Raw genomic sequence first — 23,247 nt, forward strand, 5'->3', positions numbered from 1 at the left:
CCTTTAGCAACATGTTAAGATATTAGGAAAGTGGAATCCTAAAGAATGCTCAATTAAGACCATGAAATTCTTATAATGTCTAGAAAACTAAAAAAAAAAAGAACAACAACAACTAACAAAATAGTGAGAAGTATGGTAGATATTAATTCAGCTATGTGAGTAAGGACTTTGAACAGCATAGTCTAAATGCATTAATTAGAAGACAGAGATTTTCAGAGTAGCTAAAAGCTAGACCCAACTGTATATTCTCTACTAGGAAATATACCTTCAATATAAAGATACATAGAAATTAAAAGGAAATCATGAAATATATGTTGTGTTAATGGTGATGAAAGAATAAAATAGTCACTACAGTAAATTCAGTCAGAGCAGAAGAGAAATCCCAGGGAATGTTATCAGTGCTGACATGGACCACTACTTAATGATAAAGGGCCCAGAGTGTAAGCAAATACAGTAACCCCCAATGTATGTGTGCCTAACAAAAAATATGTAGCAAAAACTGAGAGAACATTTGGGCAAAAGAGATAAATATGCCAGGATCCAGCAGGCAGAAGTTCAGAAGGACGTGGTTGAACTACAAAGCAGTACCAATTGAATGGATATAATGGCATCTAGATGCTACCTCACCCATCAACAGCAGATAATACCTTCTATTCCAGTTCAAATGTAATATTCACCAGGAAAGATCATATCTGGGTCTTCAAACATACCCCACTAATGTTAAGAGCATAGAAAACAGACAACATTTGCTTTCAGACTATAATGTAATTAAACTAGAAAGCAATAATGGAAAGATCCCCCAATTCTTGTAGATAAAATTACACACTTCTACTCAACAAATGGGTTAATGTAAAAAAAAAAACTCAAGAGAAATTATTAAAAAATATTCTGAACTAAATGCAAAAGAAAATAGAACTTATCAAAATTTGTGGGATGTAGTGAGTACCTTGCTTTGAGGGAAATTGATAGCACTGACTGCGTATGTCAGAAAAGAAGAAAGATCTACGATCAATAATGTAAGCTTCCACCTTAGAAAACTAGAAAATGAAGAGCAAATTAAATCCAAAGCAAGCAGAATAAAAGAAACAAACATAAGAGCAAAAACCAGTGAAATTGAAAACAGGAAGTCAGTGGAGAAAATCAACAAAACCAAAAGTTGGTTCTTGGAAAAGATCAATAAAATCAATAAGCCTCTAGTCAGCCTAACTATGAAAAAAAAAAGAAAAGAGGAAATACACAAATTATTACTATCATGTATGAAAGAGAGGCCATCACTAAAAACATCATGGACATAAAAGGATAATAAAATAATATTACAAACAATTCTTGTCTATCAATTTGATACTTTAGATGAAATAGACCAATTCTTTGAAAAACGTGACCTGCCAAAATTTACCCAGGAATAAACATACAATCTGAATAGGTATACATCTATTTACAAAATCAAATCAATAATTAACAATCTTACCAAACTGAAAATGTCAGGTGCAAATAGGTTCATTGACAAATTTTAACAAACATTTAATTAAGAAAGTGTAGCAATTCTCTACAATCTCTTCCAAAAGATCCAGGAAGAAGACATACTTCCTAACACATTCTAGGAGGTCAGAATTACCCTAATAACAACCAGACAAACATATTAAAATAAAACTGCATAACACCAATATTCTTTATGAACTTAGATACAAAATCCCTTATGCTGGGAGCCACAGCCAATTAATATGATGCATGGTATTTTTGATTGAAAGGTGATGCCAGCTAGCCATTGAGATGATATGATTATGTTAAAAATTACATTCATATGGATACCGGACTCCTGCTGCAGGACTCCTGGAGAGTTCCCATTGGTTGGGAAAGTGCAGTAGGAGGGAATTCCGGAGGAGGCGCTTGCGCTGGAGTTCCGGGAAGGAACCGGCAGAACGCCGCGTGGGTGGATCGGGAAGCTTCCCGGGCATGGACGTGGTGTTGGCGGTTTTTTCAAATAAAGTTTGTTCCTGTTTGAGTGGCTCGTGATCTTGTGCCCAGCCAGACAGCGGCACCCTTAGTATCAGCAAATAGAATTAAACAATGAATTTAAAGATTGTACACCATAACCAAGTGGACTTTGTGTCAAATACACAAGACTGGTTTAACATTTAAAAATCTATTTATGGGTAATCCATCCAGTAGTGAAATGAAGAGGAAAACAACAGATGTAAACAGAAAAAGCGTTTGACAAAAATCTGGCACCTATTCATGATTATAATCATCAATAAATTAGGGATACAGGAGAATCTCTACACCTTGATAAAGAATATCCACAAACAACCCACAACTTAAAATGCTTTATGACAAAAAACTCCAAGTTCTGAGACCAGGAACAAAGCAAGACTGGCTCTTTTTCAACATCATATTGAAAGCCCTAACTAATAAAGTAAGAGAAGAAATGGAAATTAAAAAATATACAGACAGAGAAGTAGAAAATGCAAATTTGTTTATGTGATCATCTCTGTATGAGATCTGAAAGAATCAAAAGGAAATCAGAACTAACAAGTAACATAGGAGGTAAGGTTGATATTCAAAGTCCAGTTGTTTTCCCAAATACCAGCAATGTACAAATGGGATTTGAAATGAAAACATACTACCATTTACACCAGCACCCAAAATACTGAAATACTTATGTTAAAATCTAACAAAATATGTGCAAAATCTAGGTGGGAAACTGCAAGTCTGATGGAAGAAACAAAAGAACCTAATAAGCTGAGAGAGATTCTATGTTCATGGATAGGAAGACTTGAAAAATATACACATTTGTGGAGAGTTGAAATCCTGGTTCTAAAATTCCTATGTCAAGACAAAAACCCAGAACACCCCACTCAATACTGAAGAGAAACAAAGCTGGAACATGGGAACACCTAAATTCAATACTAATATTAAGGCTACAGAAATCAAGAAAGGATGGTCATGGTGAAAAGGACCGACAAAATGGTGCAACAGATGAGAGAACCCAGAAATAACCCACAAATTCAGTCAACTGATATTTGACAAAGGAGCAAATGACAGCCTCTTCACAATACGGTCCTAGAAAAACTGGATGTTCACATGAAAACAGTGAATCCAGACACAGACTCTGTACTCTGCACAAAAATGAAATCAACAGGAGTTGCACTCTTAAATGTAAAATGAAAATCTTATTATAAAAGTCCTAGACTGTCATACAGGGGAGAAACCTAGATGACCCTGGGTATGGTAAAGGTTTTATAGACACAATACCACAAGGCCAATCCATGAAAGAAGTAACCGACAAGCTAGGCTTCATTAAAATGAAAAAAACTTCTGCTCTCTGCATGATATCAAAAAATGAGAAGGCAAGTCACAGACTGGGAAAAAGGTCTCACCAAAGACACTTCTAATGAAGGACCTCTATACAAAATGTACAAAGAACCCTGAAAACTCAACAATAAGAAAATGAATAATGCAATTAAAAAGTGGACAAAAGACCTAAACAGACATTCCACTAAATATATTCAAATAGCAAGCAAATATATGAGCATATGTGCAATATCCATTCCTCATTAGGGAATTGTGAATTGAAACATCAGCAAAGTATCACTACAATTCAGAAAACTAACACCAAATACAGGAGAAGGCACTCAGTAGCAGGAATCCCCACTCCCTGATAATGGGAATGCAAAATGGAACAGCCATTCGGAAGGCATTTTACCTATTCCTTATAAACCTATTCTTATCATAGGATCCAGCATTTGCACTTCTTGGTATTTACCCAAATAAATTGAAAACTTATGTCCTTGCAAGGTAAAGGAAGAGTACAGGGGACGGAGATGGAGAAAACTATGTTATATACATTTATGAATATGGCAAATGAACCCAACTGTTTTGCATCACTACCAAACATTAAAGAACAAAAATAAATCTTTAAAAAACCCCACACATGGATATTTATAGCTGCTTTATTCAGATTTGCCAAAACTCAGAAGCAATGAAGATATTCTTCAGCAGATGAGTGGATAAATAACTGGGGTACACCTGGAGAATGAGAAATTATTTTGCACTAAGAAGAAATGAGCTGGCAAGCCATGAAGGACAAGGCATGGAGGAATCTTAAATGCCTGTAATTAAGTGAAGGATGCCAATCTGAAAAGACTAGATAGTACATGATTCCAACTGCATGATGTAGTTGCCAGGGGTTAGATTGATGAACAGGCAATTTTGTGAGGCAGGAAATGATCAGTACATATTGGAATTGGTGTGTAAATAAAAGATTTCCTGCTGTGCTCCGAAAAGAAAGCTGTCCAATGGATATCTGAAACAGATGAGATGGAAATCTGATCTACGCAAATGTAAGATTCATTACTTGGTCTTTAGGAAAAACAAAAACATACCAAAAAATTTTATCCCCCCCCCAAAAAAAAAACCCACCAAAATAAATTTCTGTGTCGCTAAGGTTGTTTTAATGCAATAGGTATTTTGCTTTTGTAACTTTTGAAAGTAATTCTCTATCTCTAGATTTTTAAAAATCAGCTACCTATACAATCAGGCAATTCTGTGTGTGTGTATGTGTGTGTGTGTGCGTGCGTGTACATGAGAGTACATATGTGAATCTCTCTCTTTGGGGGGAAAAAGCTATTTTTTTCTTTCTTCTGTCTGAAAGAGGAATCTTACATTTCATTAGAGGTAGTATTAACTGTAGCATTTGGAGGACTCAGTTATAATGCTAAATACTCCCCTAGTATCCAAATCACTAATAAGCAACTAGGGAGATTTTTGATCTCTGAGAAATGAGAAGTTGGTGATAAGGTATTGTTTTTCAACCATCTGTCTAGTAAAACTTTAAAAAGAAAAATCAAGGAAAAACCCCTGTGCAGAAAAGAACACTGGGGAGCCACCACTCATGGGAGCAGGAATTGCAGAAGCTTTTCTGGAGAACAATTCAAAGCAGTCCTACCATCCTAACAATAGGAGCTAACCTGCACTGTTCTTAGAACCTTCTATATACCTCTGAATAAAACAGTATTATCTCCTCAGTTTCACAGATGAGAAATCTGAGCCAACAGAATTGATGATCAATAGCATATAGGAGAATGAAATAGCTTCCAAAAGCTGGCTCTCCACTTTGGTCTTTAACAAGGAGTCTATTTGCATGTAACTCTAATCTGGCCCAGCAATTCTCTCCCTGAGTAGACACCTCCAGAACCCCAGAACTATCTACAAGGGTCAATAACCTTCTTTCAAATACTATTAACTATTTTATCCTCATTTCTTATTCTAAAAATCCTCAGAATAATTTAAATTGAAATAAGATTGGTTCATTTACTTAACCTGAGATCAGATTTAAAACCACAGAGAAATCAGAGAAAAATTGAAATCTGACAATATATACCTGTTTTGTTTAATCTAAGAATCTTGAAATTTTAATGCTTCCTTTCCTGTTTCTCGTTAATCATTTACTTGTATTAAGAAAGTATTGTAGTTTATTTAGGCCTCATCAACTTCTTGTGTAAATGATTAACAGTCATATTATTTCTCTTTTGAGGGAAGTTTTTATCCTCCCTATCATGCTTTCTAATGGGTTGCTGTTGATACATAAATAAATAAACTATTACATTTTGCATAGTTACTTTGTACTGAACATGGCAGATAACTGAATTTTGATTAGTTTTTTAAATGTTATAGTTGATACTATTGGGTATGATACTAATATCATTATGTCCTCAAATAATTGTAATTTTGTTTCCTTATTTCAAAGGCTACCTTTTATTTATATTTACACCTTATTAAATTCATGTAGACATCTCTAAATGACTTTATTCATGACATTGTAAAAATCCCTGTTTTATTGCTGAGTTAAGTAAAAGTATTTCTAATATTTTCCCTTAAAGATAATTTTGAAATAGAGAGAAAAGAATCTTCTTATACCTATTTTAACATGAACTTAAAGCTCAGTAATTGTTATTAATTTTACTGAATATCTGATAAGAAAATCATGAACTATTTTATGAGATATATCAATATAGACATATGTATATTTCCTGGGACAACTAGTAGCTTATGAAGGCCCTGTTCCTTTAATATAATGTTTTTCTGAACTGGTAAAATTTCACTTAGGTTTTCATAATATATTCATGGAATTTTTTACATTTACTGATTTATTTACTATCTTCCCAGGATATGTTCTCAAGAATATGCTAGCCTTACAAAGTCCATGGAAAAAAAATTACCTTTAACTTTTTTATGTTGTCAAAAAGTACACAATATAAACATTTGTCTGTTTCTTTAAAAGTTAAAAAAAGAATCAGTAAAATTATCTAGCTCTAGTGAATATGTAATTTTAATTTTTAATTTTTTTATTTTTTTTATTTACATATGACAGCAGAATGCATTACAATTCATATTACACATATAGAGCACAATTGTTCATATCTCTGGCTGTATACAAAGTATATTCACACCAATTCACATCTTCATAAATGCACTTTGGATAATGATGTCCATTTCAGTCCACCATCATTTTTAACCCCATGCCTCCTCCCTTCCCCTCCCATCCCTCTGCCCTATCTAGAGTTCATCTATTCCTCCTCTGCTACCCCTCCCTATCCCACCATGAATCAGTCTCTTTATATCAGAGAGAACATTAAGCATTTATTTTTTGGGGATTAGCTAACTTAGCATTATCTTCTCTAAGTCCATCCATTTACCTGCAAATGCCATGATTTTATTTTCTTTTATTGCTGAGTAATATTCCATAGTGTATATATGCCACATTTTTTTAAATCCATTCATCTACTGAAGAGCATATAAATTGGTTCCACAGTTTAGCTATTGTGAATCGTGTTGCTATAAACATTGATGTGGCTGTGTCCCTGTAGTATGCTGTTTCTAAATCCTTTGGGTATAGACTGAGGAGAGGGATAACTGGGTTCCATTACCAGTTTTTATAAATGGGATGGATTCAAACTAAAAAGTTTCTTCTCAGCAAAAGAAACAATTTGTGAAGTGAATAGAGAGCCTACATCTTGGGAGCAAATCTTTACCCCTTGCACATCAGACAGAGCACTAATCTCTAGGGTATATAAAGAACTCAAAAAGCTAAACACCCCGAAATCATTCAATCAATGAATGGGCCAAGGACCCAAATATACAACTCTCAGAAGATGATATACAATCAATCAACAAATATATGAAAAAAAAATGCTCATCATCTCTAGCAATTAGAGAAATACAAATCAAAACTACTCTAAGGTTTCATCTCACTCCAGTCAAAATGGCAGCTGTTAAGAACACAAAGAACAGTAAGTGTTGGTGAGGATGTGGGGGGAAATGTAAACTTATACACTGCTGGTGGGATTGCAAACTGGTGCAGCTACTCTGGAACGCAATTTGGAGATTATAATTTTAATTTTTAATAAACATTTATATTTTGATAATTTATATTTTCCCAGAAATTCTCCAACTAATTACATTGTCACATATGAAACTTAAAACAGAAAATCCTCTGATCTAATGTTTCTTTCTTGTCTGTTATATTCTCTTTCTCACACCTAACTTTACTATTTTTCTTTGATTTTCCAAGATGTTATCTTGTGCTTTTTGAGATCATATCAATTCCATCTCCTTTCCATGCATTTGTTTCTTAATTTCTGTTACTTAAATTTTACAAAGGTGTAAAAAAATGAAAATGAATGTACATTGTCCTTTGGAAGGAAAAGTTGTTCATGTGTATCTGTTGCTTCAATTAATGGTAGCATCAAATTGTCCTTTTTTAACATTGGGCCAATTGATCTTCTGGTGTTTGAAAGAAAAGCTCTCAAAATGTACACAAGAGTATTGTCTCTCATTATTTCTTCCCTTTGATCTTATCTACTTTAATGGTATATTATTTATGGCATTGTGGTTTCTGATTATTATAACTTCATGGTATGGAAAAATATTTTCAAAATACATTTATTCTCTTTCTGCCCTTTAGGTTTGCCATGCATTGTTCTTTGTTTGAAATTAGCATTCGTTTCTCTCTTTTGTTGCATTTGCCTGATAAATATTTGCACATCTCTTCATTTACAGTTTTCCCTTGATAGTCTGATTTTTATTGTAACTCTGCTGTTTTTATGGGTCTTAGTATAATACGTTACACAGTGCTTGGTTTGTCTCTTGCTTATCTTGTTGTAAATTCAAATTTGTTTTACAGGGTTTCCACTGGGGGTGGATATGGACCATTCATCTTAATAAATACCATACATGAGAAACATAGTCCTGGGAAAACAACTCAAAGCAGGGACTGAGTCTCTGCATATGTGGTTGAGAAAATGCTGAGATAGGAAAGTGTTTTTACATTTGCTGTTTCTGCCTGGAATTGGGGAACCCTGATCTTCACCCTGAGAAGCAGTATGGGAGGTAATGTGCTTTGTGGAAGTGTCTGCAACATGAATAATAACAGCATCTCTGGTAAATTCAATTTTGTGGGCTGATTACTGGGAACATTTTCTTAACGATCTTTCTAGATCAGCTAACACCTTTAACTTGGACAAGATATAAAACTTACAGTATGACTAAGGAATATATTGAAAAACTCAAAGTGACACAAAAGTGCCACAGATGCATATTTAAAATCTATAAGTGATCTTTTACCTGGTTTTGTATAGTAAAGAATGGCTGGTTTTAAAATTTAAGTTCTTGCACACAAACATTTCAAGCCAAAGTGACCATATTGTATTATCACACACCATTTATCATCTTCAAAGATATTCCTCTCTACAACTGAGAGCTAGGAAATACTTCAAGCATCAAGCTTGCGGGTAGCTGCTATAACTGGAGTGAGACTGTGTTGCCTGTGGAAATCAATCAAATTGAAGTGAGCCAGTTAAGTGAATGGCAGATTGTCACTGCTAAAATTCTTACTACTTCCAGTGACTTCTTTCCACACACATTCTAATTCATCACAGAACCAATCCCACAAATGTTGGGAAAAGCACACAGCATGGATTCTGACATTCTTCATTGCTAAAGCACCTACACAATCCAAGGATTCTCAGAGCATACACAGTGAACTCCTCGTGTGATTGGGTTTGAATGCTTTTATCCCACAGTGAGCTCCTATCACAAAAAGAATCTTATACCTAGAATTTAGCTGATTAAGCACATCAAAAATATCTTTGAATATCCCTAAATTCAGACTTCAATTGCCAGGTCCCAGGTGTTTAGATACCAGCCAATGATGCTCTTCTATTTCTCTTAAACTTTGGACAATTATTTCCCTTTTCCTACTTGTGGAAAATAAGCTCTATTTAAAGTAGGAAAAGAAAGATGTTACATAGGTGTAAATAACAGAATCTCTTTTTCTCCCCCGACCCTCTGCAGACTGAGTGCATACAATGGCTGGTTAAATATAGGATATCACCAAATCCGTATTGCTTGACCTGAGTCTCTTATTCCACTTTGCAAATGGCAGACCAACTGCACATGTACTAATATATACATTCTCTGCCTAGAGAATGCTATAGGGACATATGTAGATATTGACAAACAGGAGAGAAAGTTACATTCCAGAGACCAGTGTGTACCGGATCTCAGAAAGGAGAGAGCAAGGCAAATGCAAACACTAATGTGAAGAGAGATCAGATAGTAAGGAACATAGACTCAGGAGATCCGCTCACCCACAGGCATCTTTGAGTGGGCTACAGTGCTCTAGAACTCTGGTGCCTCTGAACACGAATCCCACTTCTTGAATCATCCACACCACACCTTTAAAGACACACTTAGCACACAGTCCCCCTTAAGTGAAAGCCTTTGGCTGCTGATTTAATTAAAGGACTTCAGCATGTCCCATGGGCACAGTCTGAAACACTTCTTTGGACATAGACTTCTCCTTTGTGCCAATTTTCTACAGATACTTGGTTTAATAAGCTTTTCTGAATATATAATTCTGACCTTGCAGAAACCTGTGACCAGTATTGTCAAACTCCTTTGGCACAAAGCACAAGCCTAACTAATACATCTGGTCTAAATTATTGGAGCTTTATGAATTTATGAATTATTTTCTCTAGAAGATATGTGCTTCCAAAAATGAATAAGTAATGAATACCTAGTATAGTCCCAAAGACAACTGACTGAATTGGTTCAAAGTGGGGGATTTTCTATAACCTAAACCACTCCTCCATTTCAAAAAATTGGCTCTTACTATCCACCTGTCTGGGTAACTTCTTCACTCAACAGCTTCTTTGATCACATTTTACTATTTTGGAAAACAAGGAATATATCTATGAACATACTGGGAAATAAAGGCAAGCAGACTATCTAGGGATTAATGTGCACGCTGCAATAAATACAGAATCAGAGGGCGAGAGCTGTTATATAATTCCCTTCTCATGCAATAGAAAACAGATTTACTTAATTGCTTGTGCTTAAGGGCAATGTCATCTTGCATGGCTTACTGTTTTATACTGATGGGAGAATATTAAGTTACTAATGGCACAAGTCTATAAAAAAAATTCATAGGCCATGAACTAGCATGTTAGAGAAGGAACAGAATTGGCAAGCAATGGCACTAATTTATGAAATTCCACGTTTCGAATGCTTGACTCTTCACAGAGATGATTTTATGCTTTCTGCGAAGCCCATCAGTGCCATGTAAATCAGGAGAGTTAAATTACATTATCAACCCCAATGTTCTTAACTACAAGTACCTCTTCTAGAGAGCAACTATCGAGTTCAGCCTTTGAGCCTCTCTTTGTGGCTGTGGGGTGCATGTTACAGACAAACTGCTTGGGATATTCAGTCTTGCAATACACATTTATTCAGCATTAAATAAGACAGAGAGTGCCATATTGGTTGGAATATTACCAACAGCTTAGAATCCAGCTGATAAATCTAAAGCATAATCATCTACATTAAATGGCAAAATTAATTAATATTTCAAACTGAATTTTTTTAAAAAGAATTAGCTATTGATGGACACAATACCTTTATTTTATTTATTTATTTTTATGCAGTGCTGAGGATCAAACCCAGGGCCTCACATATGCCAGGCAAGGGCTCCACCACTGAGCCACACCCTTGGCCCCTCAAACTGAATTCTTGATTTAAGAATTAAGTTAGGAGAACAGCTGGGCTAGAGAAGAAGCTTTTCCCACCCTGAGTAAAGGACCCTCAGGGGAGTGACATGTGAACTTTTTACCCCTCCCACACCTTCCATCCAAGAAGGAGAAATTGCAAAAGACTCTATGGAGCAGCAAGTCAGCTGAAAATATTGGCACAAGCCTTTTCCTGTTGTGATAAAAAAAACCAGTCACAATTTTTAAAAGTGGGAGGCACTTAAACTTATAGTAAAAGAAAGGCTAAGGGACTATACCAATTAAGAATGTTCTCCAAAGCTTTGATTCAGTGATAACAATTAGAAAACTAATACTTATAAAACCAAATAAAGAAAAAAAAAAGAAAAAGAAAACAAAAATGGTACTGCAATTGTACATAATTCTAGGTAAATGTTTAATATTTCAGTTTTCCATTTTCTTTTAAAAATTTTCTCTTTTTCATACTGATATCCAGGAATTGCCTTAGCAAAACCCCAAAGTGGATGGCTTAAAGCAACAGATTATATCGTCTCATGGTCGTGGCAGCCAGAGGTCTGAAATGTGGGTGCTGGTATGGCCCTGCTCCCTCCAGAACCTGTAATTCTGATTTCTTCCTTGCCTGTTCTGGCTTCTGGTGCCCCAGGTACTTCTGGGTCTGTGCAGAATAACTACACTTCTGACTCCTCCATGTTCTTATGACCTTCTTTCCCCTGTGTGTCTGCATCTCTCTGTGCCTCTGTCTACAGAGCCTTCATTTTATAAGGACACCAGTTACTCAGGAAGATCTCAGATTGATTTTACTAAATTATTTTTGCAATAATCTCTTATTCCCAAATAAGGGTCATATTATGAGGCATTGGGCATTAGGAGTTTAAAACATATGAGAGAGGACACCCTCAAATTCCTAGCATTATCGTTAAAACTGTGTAAGATCCTGATACGTTAATATACCTGTATAGGCATATACATATATTTAATAAGGTGTTGCCACATGAATGTATTTGAATTGACCCTGATATGGCTTTCTGCTTCAGGGGATGCCTACACGGTAAATGCATAAGGACAAACCCAGGCTTGACATCTCCATACAGTAGGAAGTTTCCGAGTCAAGGCACTAAGATGGCAGGTTGGCTGGCCCTGCTATCCTAAAGTTACACACATGCAACCAGTCGATGGTCAGCCTTGGAGGCTCACCAACACTGAGCCATTATCCAAGTGTCAATTTTTCCTTGAGATCTGTGACTTTTATTCATTTATTTATTTTTAACATGGAACCCTCACCAATGAGGAGGCACAATGGAATGGAACCCTGAAGAAGACCCACAGATTTGGGCTTGAAGTTCCACCAGTAACCAGATAAGGGACTCTAACAAAGTTTTTGTACTTTTCAAGTCCTCAATTTGTACACCTGTACAATGAAGAGTCTTATGCTGTTGTCCAGAACAGCTACCAGGAACACTGGGGTGAGGCACTCAGATAAAATACTTATCAAATGTAACTTACCCCCAGTCCATCATAATATGACCTGTTCAAAGTAAACACCTGTTTGAGAGTAATTTCCATGTCCTGGGATACTAACCACAACCTCTCATGAAGAATAGCATTTAGTATAAGTGCGACATGCATCAGTTTTAATTAAAATTACAGGTTAAAGTAAATGTGCTCAATTTCTGGTAATTACACAAACAAAATTAGATCAAAACAGAATTGAGACACCAGATTCACTCATTTAATATGCATTTCTAGAGCATCACCTATGGGCCTGATGGTTTTTTTTAAAGGCCAGGTGTTACAGACTTGAGCAATAGGAAAAAGGATGACAAAAATATCATGACTTACCCCACTGACTTTCTCAAAGTAAAATCCATCTTTCTTAAAATTCGTGAGGGCCCCATTGAAATACCAAGTGAACATAATGTCTAACAGCGGATCGTGTTGTGCCTGGCAGGGCAAAATGACGCTTTCACCCACAGAAACGTCCATGTTAGATGGCACCAGCGTTATCCTAGTTGGTTCTATTAGGGAGATAATTCATAAGTAAAACTTTAGCATTTCTGTTGTGATGAAATCAATTTGCACAGGCAAATTCTTCATCCACCCTAGAGTGTGTGAGCTTTTATATGCTTAGGTATACACACACATCTATGCAATGAAAAGTCTCCATGGTTAAAATAGATGTTTTAATGCAGTCCTATAATACATTTCATGGGATTCACCAAATTTTGTGAAAATAATTAGCATATCTGAGTCAACAGGTTACAAAAGTTTAAGATGAAAGTCACCAGTAAGCAAGAGTTATAATAAGACTGAAAAATCCATTTCAACTTAGTTTTATGGTTTTGTGAAATATAGTGGGAGAAACAGAAACTACTGTGTTTTCACCAACTTTCAATGACTAAAAAACACATTAACATCAAAATTCAAATAGACTCAAACCTTTGATGTGTACGTGGATTTGAAAAGCTCAGAATAAGCTCAGAGATGCTTAGAATAAGCGCAATGGGAGGGCACTCTGCTAAAATGTTAACTGATGTCGTTTTTTTTTTCCCCAGTGGAAATGTCTGTGGCACATTCTGCCTGCCCTTACCATGAACCTTCTATCTTTTCTGAATTAAATTTCCTTGCTCCAATTTTCCCAGTGCCATTCCCCTTGATGTTACACCATGTGGCAGAAAATGTCTTCAAAAGTCACTGGCATATGTGGTCTGTACTTGCTTGATTAAATAGCCTCTTTAACCCAGTAGTTGGGCATAGGTCTCCCTGACTAACCTGTTCTCATCAAGGTCCCCTGCTATGAGACCCAATGATAAAGTCTTGGTCTCATTCTTTGAGCCTCTAAGCTCTGTCACACTTGATCACTGGTTCTCCCTCGTACTCTTTCCTCAGCTGGTTTTTGGGACATCATGCTCCTGCAGTATTATTTACTGTCCTGGTCACTCCTTTTCTGTATCTCTCTTTAAAGTCTCACTTCTGCTACTATATTTCTTAATGTACAATGAATGTGTCAAGCTCAGTCCTTTTTAAAATTCTTTTTAAGGTGATCTAAGATGGTGTCTTGGCTTCAAGTCCTCATCTATATGCCAACAACTGTGAAAGGTATCTCTTCATCTTTGATTTACACAAGTCCAAGGTCATCTATCCAACCACCTACTCACTGTCTCCACTTAGGTGTTAGTCACCATTAGTTCCCATAAAGTACATTGTAGGATTAAATTCTTAACTCTTTTGAATTAAGGCAGAGCAGAGTACAATGCTTTGGCTGATGAAATGTATGTAAGAGTTACATGTAGCAGCGACAGGCAGAATTCTGCAGGAACTAATAGATAATGTGATGTGCCTCCTTCCTGTTCTGTGGTGATGTGCACTGTTCAAGATGGTGGAGACACTGGGGGTCTTTGTTCCTGAATGAGGAAGCAAAGATGACTCACTGAGGACTTGCAGTATGCATAAAAAGTGAAGCCAGGCTATTTTAATCCACTGAGATTTTGGCAAATCTCTGATCTGCTTTACAGGGAAAGATCCTAACAATATTCTAAATATCCAAACTATGCTTATGCTCTTCTTTCACCCCAAAGCTTTGAAACCCACAGCCTGAGCAATCTCAGCTGTTCTGCCATTTTTTCCATTTGTTCACCACACACCCTGCAGTCCCTCCTGACTCCTTTCTGAGACCTCAAATCCAATTTGTAAACACCTTATCCTTCAGAATATATGCAGAATCTTATCCCATCCCATCAGCTCCTCAGCTGCCAATCTCACTTGGATCGTCATCACTTCCTGTTGGTTAACAGTCATGGGCTCCTGAGACTTTGAAAAACAGCTAGAGTCACCCTTTCACATCATCTTATTTCTCTGCTGAAAACCTTGCAGTAGTTCCACTTTTCAATTCAAGTGAAAACTGAAGTCTTAGCAAGATCTACAATTGGTCCATATAACTGCACCCTAGAAATCTCCTGGTAAACTCCTTTATCTCCCTGGAGTCTTTGTACCAAAATTTCCATCTCACTTATCTTGATTCATACTCTAACTCATCTTTCTTCATATAGTCTCTTTACTTTCTCAATTGTTTGCAATATACTTCCTTCTAATGATCTCCTTATTTCTTCTTCCTAATTTTCATTTCTCTATCTTGGGCAGAATGTAAGAAGAATGACTACAGATTCTGTTTCAATGTTTCCACTGATCCAGCTCAAACAATGGGTACATAATAGGTGCTCGTTTTTTTTTTCCTGAATGGATAAATGAACAAAATTAACACAAAACTTAAATCTTATAGATATCAACAGTTATTTGATGAGCTTGAACATCTCCAGAAAAGACCAATTTTAATGAAAAAGAGAGCACACTTAGAAGATCTGACCCAATAGGAGAACATAAAATAAAACATTATCAGCATATGCCATTTTCCCATCATCCCAGCACAGTAGTAGCCAAGTACCCCACCATGTCCACTGTGCTGTGCTATAGAAGTATACAGTGTCATGTTCTTGACCATCACTTGTTAGAAACACAAGCGCAAACACATTTTTTACCTTCACAATGTACCACATTTTGTGGAAAACACATGCCCAGTTTCTTTAACCATAATAATAATATATGTCATGAAACGCATCTCTGATAAACCCATCGTGACGAAACACACGCACCTGTGACTACCAAGTGTGTTGTCCCGTTGGCTTTCCCAAACTGGTTTTCTGCTGTGCAGGTATAGGTTCCTGAGTCAGCCTTTGTCACATTGTCTATTTTGAGTCCTCCATCTTTTAAAAAAGAAAATCTAAATGAAAAGTACATTTTATCAATAAATATGTAATAGTAACTTTTTTTTTTCAAAAAATAAATAGCAATTTTTTTTTCAGAATTTATTATCTTATGCCAATACTGTTAAGGTCTGATAAACTAAGCCATGGCCTTTTAGGAATAAAGAAAATGAAAAGAAAACATGCATGAGTTACATGAAAACTATAAATACTTTTACTTCAGTTCAGGAGAGGTTTTGCTGTCAAATGAGTTAGACATAAACCTTGTCTTCACTTTGGATTTTGGAGTTGTGGACCTTTATTATGATCTTTTTTTTTTTTTTTTTAAGAAACCCAGTTTTACCAAGCTCAATGGTACACACCTATAATCCTATCAGTTCAGGATGCTGAGGCAAGATTGCAAGTTCAAAGGCTGGGGTTATGGCTCGGTGGTTGAGTGCTTGCTTTTTTCTTTCTTTCTTTCTTTTTTTTTTTTTTTAATACTGGGAATTGAACTCAGGGGTGCTTGACCACTGAACCACATCCCCAGCCCTATTTTGTATTTTATTTAGAGACAGAGTCTCACTGAATTGCTTAGGGCCTTGCTAAATTGCTGAGTTGGCTATGAACTTGCTATCGTCTTACTCAGCCTCCCAAGCCACTGGTATTTACAAGTGTGCGCCACCATGCCTGGCTTAAATTTGATTTAGTATTCAACAGTCTTGCTGGATATGTGTATGTGCATGTGCTGTGTGTGTGTGTGTTGTTGAGGATTTAACCCAGGGCCTCATGCATATTAGGCAAGCACTCTTCTATTGAGCTACATTCCTAGCCCAGAAGTATTGTTTTATATAAATCATTACAATTTACTTATTTATTCTGTCAATGAAAAAGTTTTTTATAATTATGAAAAATAATTGCTTTAAACATTTGAGTAGATAAAAATTTGAGTACATCTCTCAGATAGTTATCTAGGAGAGGAATTACCAGGTCATAAGAGATGTATCTTTTTGCCTTTAGAAGATATGACCATTTTCCCTAAGTTGTTGTCCAGTTTCATACTCAGCAGTAGAATGTAAGTAGTTCCATATTTCTCCAACGCTTGGTATTTCTAATTTTTAAATTGTAGCCATTCTGTCTATCAGTTAATCTTTGTTCAGGTTATGAATGGAACATGTGTTATTTCCCCTTGTGTAGGCATTTGCCCAGCCTGGATGGTGCTTAGCCTCTTGGTTTATTTAATTCTATTAGCCAATAAGTTTCTGACCTGATTATAATATATGGTAGTTGACATCTAGAAAGATATTCACTCACTTGAATCAGATTTATTAAATTCCTACCAAACTTCCTGGTGCCAATGTCAGAACCAGGACACTGAACAAAATAATAGATTGAATATAGGTTCTCAGCAATCAGAGATTAGTTTCCAAATCTATCAAACAACCCACCCCCCTACTAATAACATTGTGCATATTGAAAGTATGCACAAAATTAAAAATATATATAAAATAAATAATATTTTGAAATGTTTTGCTTATTTTCACAGGAGCATATTATCATTAATATATAAAAAGTTTAACATATATTGTAGGTAAGACTCTGTGATAGCAAACAAATCTAACATCTCAGTGGTTTACAAAAACAAATATTTTCATTTTGTTCATTTTGTAAGTCTGTTATGAGTTGGTAATGGCTTTGCCCAATATTGTCATCACATTGCTTTCATCTGGACTATGTGATGGAGTGGCCTCTATTTGGAATTATTTTAATATAATTTTTTAAATTGTTGATGGACCTTTATTTAATGTATTTATTTATATGTAGTAATGAGAATTGAACCCAGTGCCTCACACATGCTAGGGAAGTGCTCTACCACTGAGCTATATAACCCCAGCCCTGGGATGTTTTTAAGTGGAAAAGAGAGCACAGCCAACCATACCCTAATTATTACAACTTCTGCTTGGAAGAAGTATTATCTATTATTTCCATTCATATTATATGAGCCACAGCAAGTCATATAATTCTTCCCTAGAACAGGTAAGAATAAAAAATGTGTGTGTGTGTGTGTGTGTGTGTGTGTGTGTGTATCAGCTTTATTGAGAAAGAATTCAGTTGTGCAGTTCATCCTTTTTTTAAAATTGTTTTTTTAGTTGTAGATGGACACAATATTATTCTATTTATCTATTTTTATGTGGTGCTGAGGCTTGAACCTAGTGCCTCACACATGACAGATGAGTATTCTATCACTGAGCCTCAACCCCAGCTGCAGTTCATCCTTTTAAAATGTGTAGTTAGTGTATTCAGTTGTGCCACCCATTCCTGCTATCAATTTTAGAACATTTTTATCACCCATAAAAGAAACCCATTAGCAGTCACATTCCTAATTTTCCACCAGTCTACCCAGTTCTGGGCAGCTACTGAATTACTTTCTTACCTACTCTTATCACTTAATATAAATGGAATCATTATTGTCTTTTGTGACTGGCTTCTTTTACTTAGCATACTGATTTTAAGTTCATCTGTGTTGTAGCATATATCAATGCTTCATTCCTTTTAATTGCTGAAAAATATACCATTGTATGCATATACTTATGGATGTATCATTTTATTAATCTGTCCATTAGCTAAGATAATTTTTGTTGCTTAGAATTGCTGGTTCTTATGAATAGTGCTGCATGAACAATTCATGTGCAAGTTTTTAAGTGAACATGTTTTCAGTTAACTCATGTATAAATCCAGGAATGGGCATTGGTCACTCAGTTTTTAACATTTTCAAAGGAACTTCAAAACTGTTTTCTAAAGTGGATCCACATTTTGCATTTTTAGCAGCAACGTATGAGACTTCCAGTTTCTCTACATCTTTGCTAACGTGGTATTTTTTTTTTAATATTTATTTTTTAGTTTTAGGTGGACACAATACCTTTTTTTTTGAGGGAGAGAGAGAGAGAATTTCAATATTTATTTTTCAGTTTTTGGCGGACACAACATCTTTGTTTGTATGTGGTGCTGAGGATCGAACCCGGGCCGCACGCATGCCAGGCGAGCGCGCTACTGCTTGAGCCATATCCCCAGCCTGCTAACGTGGTATTTACCTGTCTTAACTTTTTAGCCATCCTAGTCAGGTGGTAGAAGATATTTTTGGATAACAAATAGAATGTACAACACTCAACTTGTCAGCCCATACCTACATAATAATGTATTAAAAATGTTTTTGTTGTTGTTGTTTTTGGTGCTAGGGATTGAACGTAGGAGTGTTTTACCTCTGACCTACCTCACCAGCCTTTTATTTATTTATTTTTAATTTTATTTTGGAAGAGGGTCTCACTAAGTTGTCCTGGCTGGCTTTGAACTTGCAGTCCTCCTACCTCAGCCTCCCAAATCACTGGGATTATAGGCCTATACCACTATATCCAGCAAAAACATTTTTTAAAATCAAATATTTTTCTCTTCAGAGTGGTAGTTCTTTGATGGATGAGACCAGCTCACTCATCAGTTTCAATTTAGGGCCAAATGAATGAATGAATGAATGAATGTTAAAGACATGTTAAATGATATAGAGACATAACAAAAGAACTTTGTGAGGGTTTACCATGAGAAACAGTAATTTCACATCTGGAGCTCAACCATTTTAAAAGAGTTTTGAATGGCATATTAATCTGTTTTATGAATAGTGGAGTTAACTAAATCTCACATTAGTGCCACTTTTGAGGTTAAGGAAATTATTTAAGTTGTCTATAATCTTCATAGTGTGCACACTGAGCTATATCCCCAGCTCTTTTTAATATTTATTTTTATATTTGTAGTTGAACACAATAACTGTTTATTTATATGTGGTGCTGAGGATCAAACCCAGGACCTTGCACATGCAAGGCGAGCACTCTACCCCTGAGCCATAACCCTAGCCCCTCCCCAGCTCTTTTGATTTTATTTTAAAATTGGGGCTGGCCTTGAAGTTGTGATCCTCCTGTCTCAGGCTCCTGTGTACCTGGGGATATAGGTATATACCATAGTGCCAAGCACAGAACATGTGTTCTTAATTCAACATTAAAAAAAATTGTAATGTGTTGGGGGTGGGATTGTGGCTTAGTGGTAGAGCACTTGTCTAGCATGTATGAGGCACTGAGTTTGATTCTCAGCACCACATATAAATAAAAAATAAGTAAATAAATAAAGGTCTACCAATAACTAAATTTTTTAAAAAAATTGTAATGTCTTATTTTAAAATAATATATTTGAAATCTGTGAAGACTATCATAATTTCTACTTCTGAGAATTTGAGAAAAATCCTCTGTTAAGTTAATTTAGGGAGGAAGAACTTGGTGAAATTTAATAGCATAAGAGTTCTAGAAACTGTTGAGTTCCACATTCAGAGAAAAAATAATGTCATATGCTCTTTACCAAATAAAGCAGATAGTGTCCCTTTTTACTATGGAAGAGGGAATTGAGGGATGAGTAGGGAAAGAGAGGTTAAAAAAAATTATTGTTTTTGAATGCTGTAGAATCAGAAATCTACAGCAAAAATATTTGAAATAACTTTAATTCTAGAGAAAAATGTAAAATCAGGTGTTAGAGAAGGTAACCTAAAAACTTCCATTTGGGAACTGAGTAACCTGATGACTTTACTTAAAAACAAACCCCCAATAATTTTGATAACTTAGGGTTAGTTAATAAATGCTACGAAACAGTGTTCCCTTGGCAATGTTGTACTTAAAATCTGATGGATTTCTATTTTTAGTCTGTTTCATTATGCCGTTGGATAGAAAAGAAAAATGCTTTTCATATATGAAATGAGAATGCTTTGTATCCCTGCTTGGCCGGGCAGTATTTAACTCATGCTTATAAGTTAAAGTGGTCCAGCATTTATTCATTTTTGAATCTTATTGGTAAAGGAAAGTGTAGCCAATAGAGGAGACTTGGCCTGGACAGGAAGGTGGAGCTTTTCAGCCAGGAGAGTTTCTGGTGAGGATGGAAGGAGCTGTGTATGGTGTTTGAGAAATATACATCAAACATGTGTGTGTGTGTGTGTGTTTATATGTCTCACACATATTGAAGTAGTGCCCTTAATGAAAACATTCTGCCTCCAGCAATTAATGAAAATAAAAAGAAAGAAAGAAAGAAAAAAACCAACTCAACTCTGCTTGTTTTTCCACATGACTGCTGAACAATTGCAGCTTCTACTAGGAGCCCTTCTCCTGTTCCTGGGAAAATACTCAGGCTGCTGGCATTTGCATAATCGTCTTTAGGGCTATTGTGGGCGGGCTTGGGCTGCTGACACAGAGCTGCAGACTGGCCACCTGTCCAAAACAAATGAACTCAGCCTTTGTGCAGTATTATCTGGTTCTCCACAGTGTCACTTCTGAGTAATGAATAATTTGATTAAAATATTATGAAACTATTATTTAGGAAATGTTTGTGTTGAATTTAAATCCTCCATTTTGAAAAGAGAGAAATTTCCTCTTTCTTGAACTGGCATAACTGTTTTCATGCTCTTCTGGCATAGTTTGTAATTGCTTTTGTGAAATTATCCTCATGAATATTAATTAGGGCTGTGAGAATTTTAAAAGAAACTTTGAAGATGATTTGTATTTATCCTTATATAAATTATAAATTAAATGTTGTCTAATGTTTTCTAGCAGAGCATTTCACTCATGTGGAATAATGAATTAAACATTTAAAGTAAACAAAGAAAGAAGAAATATCTAAGGTCCTGAAATAGTAACCAATTCATCATTCTTTTTCACTGATAATCAATCCAATAACTCATACATGAATTTAGGAAGATTTTGTCCTCACAGCATACACATTACTATGTTAACTAGTTTTATTAATCATCTGCATTTAGCTTGTTATTACACATATACATTGAGATTATTTTTAATTACATATGATAGACTTACATGTGACACACTGTTGATGTTTATTGTACATAATGATCAACTGAAGTGAATTTATATGTTAGAATTGTAATTGTTGTAGTCATATATAACAAAATTTAAATGTCAAATAAGTGCTCAGTGAGTTAGTAAACACACTTTAATAATTACTTGCTTGAGTTTGTTTTGCTTATCATAGTAATCACTTCTCCTAGTTTTCATTAAATATTTATTGAATGTGAATGAAAGATCCAGTGCCACTAAGAGATATTGTCAACAACCTGTAGTAGTAAATACATGTGATATATATTAATGTTTTTATTAATGCATAATAATTATACATAATAATGTGTTACATTCATTTTGACATAATCATACATGCGTGGAATTAATTTGTTCCATTTTAGGCTCTAGTAGTTCCTCTTTTCTTATCATCCTCTCTAACCCTGCTCCCCTTTCTCTACTGGTCTTCCCTCTATTTATTATTTTTTAATTGAATATATATATATATATATATATATATATATATATATATATATATACACACACACACATAATGGTAGAATTCAGTGCACTGAATTCTATAGAATATGTGCACTATAATTTGGTCATCTTCATTCCACAGTTCTTCCTTTTCCTGTCTCTCCTCAGTCTTCCTCAGTTTCCTTTCTCTACTCCACTGATCTCCCTTCTAATATCATGGGAACCCCCCTCCTTATTTTGTTCTAGCTTCCACATATGAGAGAAAACATTCATCTCTTGACTTTCTGAGTGGCTTATTTCACTTAGTGTTACATTCCCCAGTTCCATCCATTTTCCATTAAATGCTATGATTTCATTCTTTTTTATTGCTGAGTAAAACTCCATTGTGTATAAATACTGCCTTTCCTTTTCCATTCCTCTGTTGATAAGGCATTGGGGCCAGATCCATAATTATTGATTTTTTACAATAGCTGTTATGGTTTGCATCTGGAATGCCCCAATAAAAGTCTCATATGTTAAAGGCTTAGCCCCCAGTGCAACAGTGTTCAGAGGTGGAAAAGTGATTAGGTCATGAGGGCTCTGACCTAATTGGTGAATTAATCCATTGATAGCTGAGTGGACTACTGAGAGATGATGTAAACTATGTAAGAGGTAAGTCTAGTTGGAGGAAATAAGTCCCTGGGTCTCTGCCCTGGAAGAGTTTTATCTTGTTCCTGGCCCCTTCCTTACTTGCCTGTGTTCTCTTTCTCTCCCCCAATCTCTGCTTTCTGGCTGCCACACTTTTCTGTCATCACATTCTGCTTTGCTTTAGGCCCAAAGTGATAGAGCCAGTTGACCATGGGCTGAAGCCTGCGGAAATCAGGAGCAAAAATAAATCTTTCCTCCTTTAGGTTGTTTGTTAGGTATTTTGGTCACAGCAATGGAAAGCTAACTAACCCAACATGTTTTGAGATATATTGGAATTGTCCTTGTTATATAATAAGACTAATTTTCAAGAGTAGTTTTAGTTTCATAAATAAATTGAGCAGAAAGTTATAGAAGTGGGCTCATATACTCTTGTTCCATTCAGGCACAGTTTTCTTCTCTGTCAAC

At 35.6% G+C, this 23,247-nt stretch overlaps 1 protein-coding gene across 1 annotated transcript in view; it reads right to left on the reverse strand.

Annotated features, from left to right (window-relative positions):
• LOC143641197 (contactin-3-like) overlaps positions 1–22,994 on the reverse strand; it is a 51,313-nt gene extending 28,319 nt beyond the window's left edge. The window contains exons 1-4 of the mRNA XM_077108541.1: positions 22,889–22,994; positions 20,928–21,093; positions 15,710–15,837; positions 12,903–13,078 (exon numbers count right to left, since the gene is read on the reverse strand). Coding sequence (XP_076964656.1) covers positions 12,903–13,078; positions 15,710–15,837; positions 20,928–21,093; positions 22,889–22,994 — 576 coding nt within the window. The remainder of the gene's footprint in view (positions 1–12,902; positions 13,079–15,709; positions 15,838–20,927; positions 21,094–22,888) is intronic.
• Positions 22,995–23,247: the final 253 nt, after the last annotated feature.

The sequence above is a fragment of the Callospermophilus lateralis genome, unplaced genomic scaffold, assembly GCF_048772815.1.
Source record: "Callospermophilus lateralis isolate mCalLat2 unplaced genomic scaffold, mCalLat2.hap1 Scaffold_89, whole genome shotgun sequence".
Lineage (NCBI taxonomy): Eukaryota > Metazoa > Chordata > Mammalia > Rodentia > Sciuridae > Callospermophilus > Callospermophilus lateralis.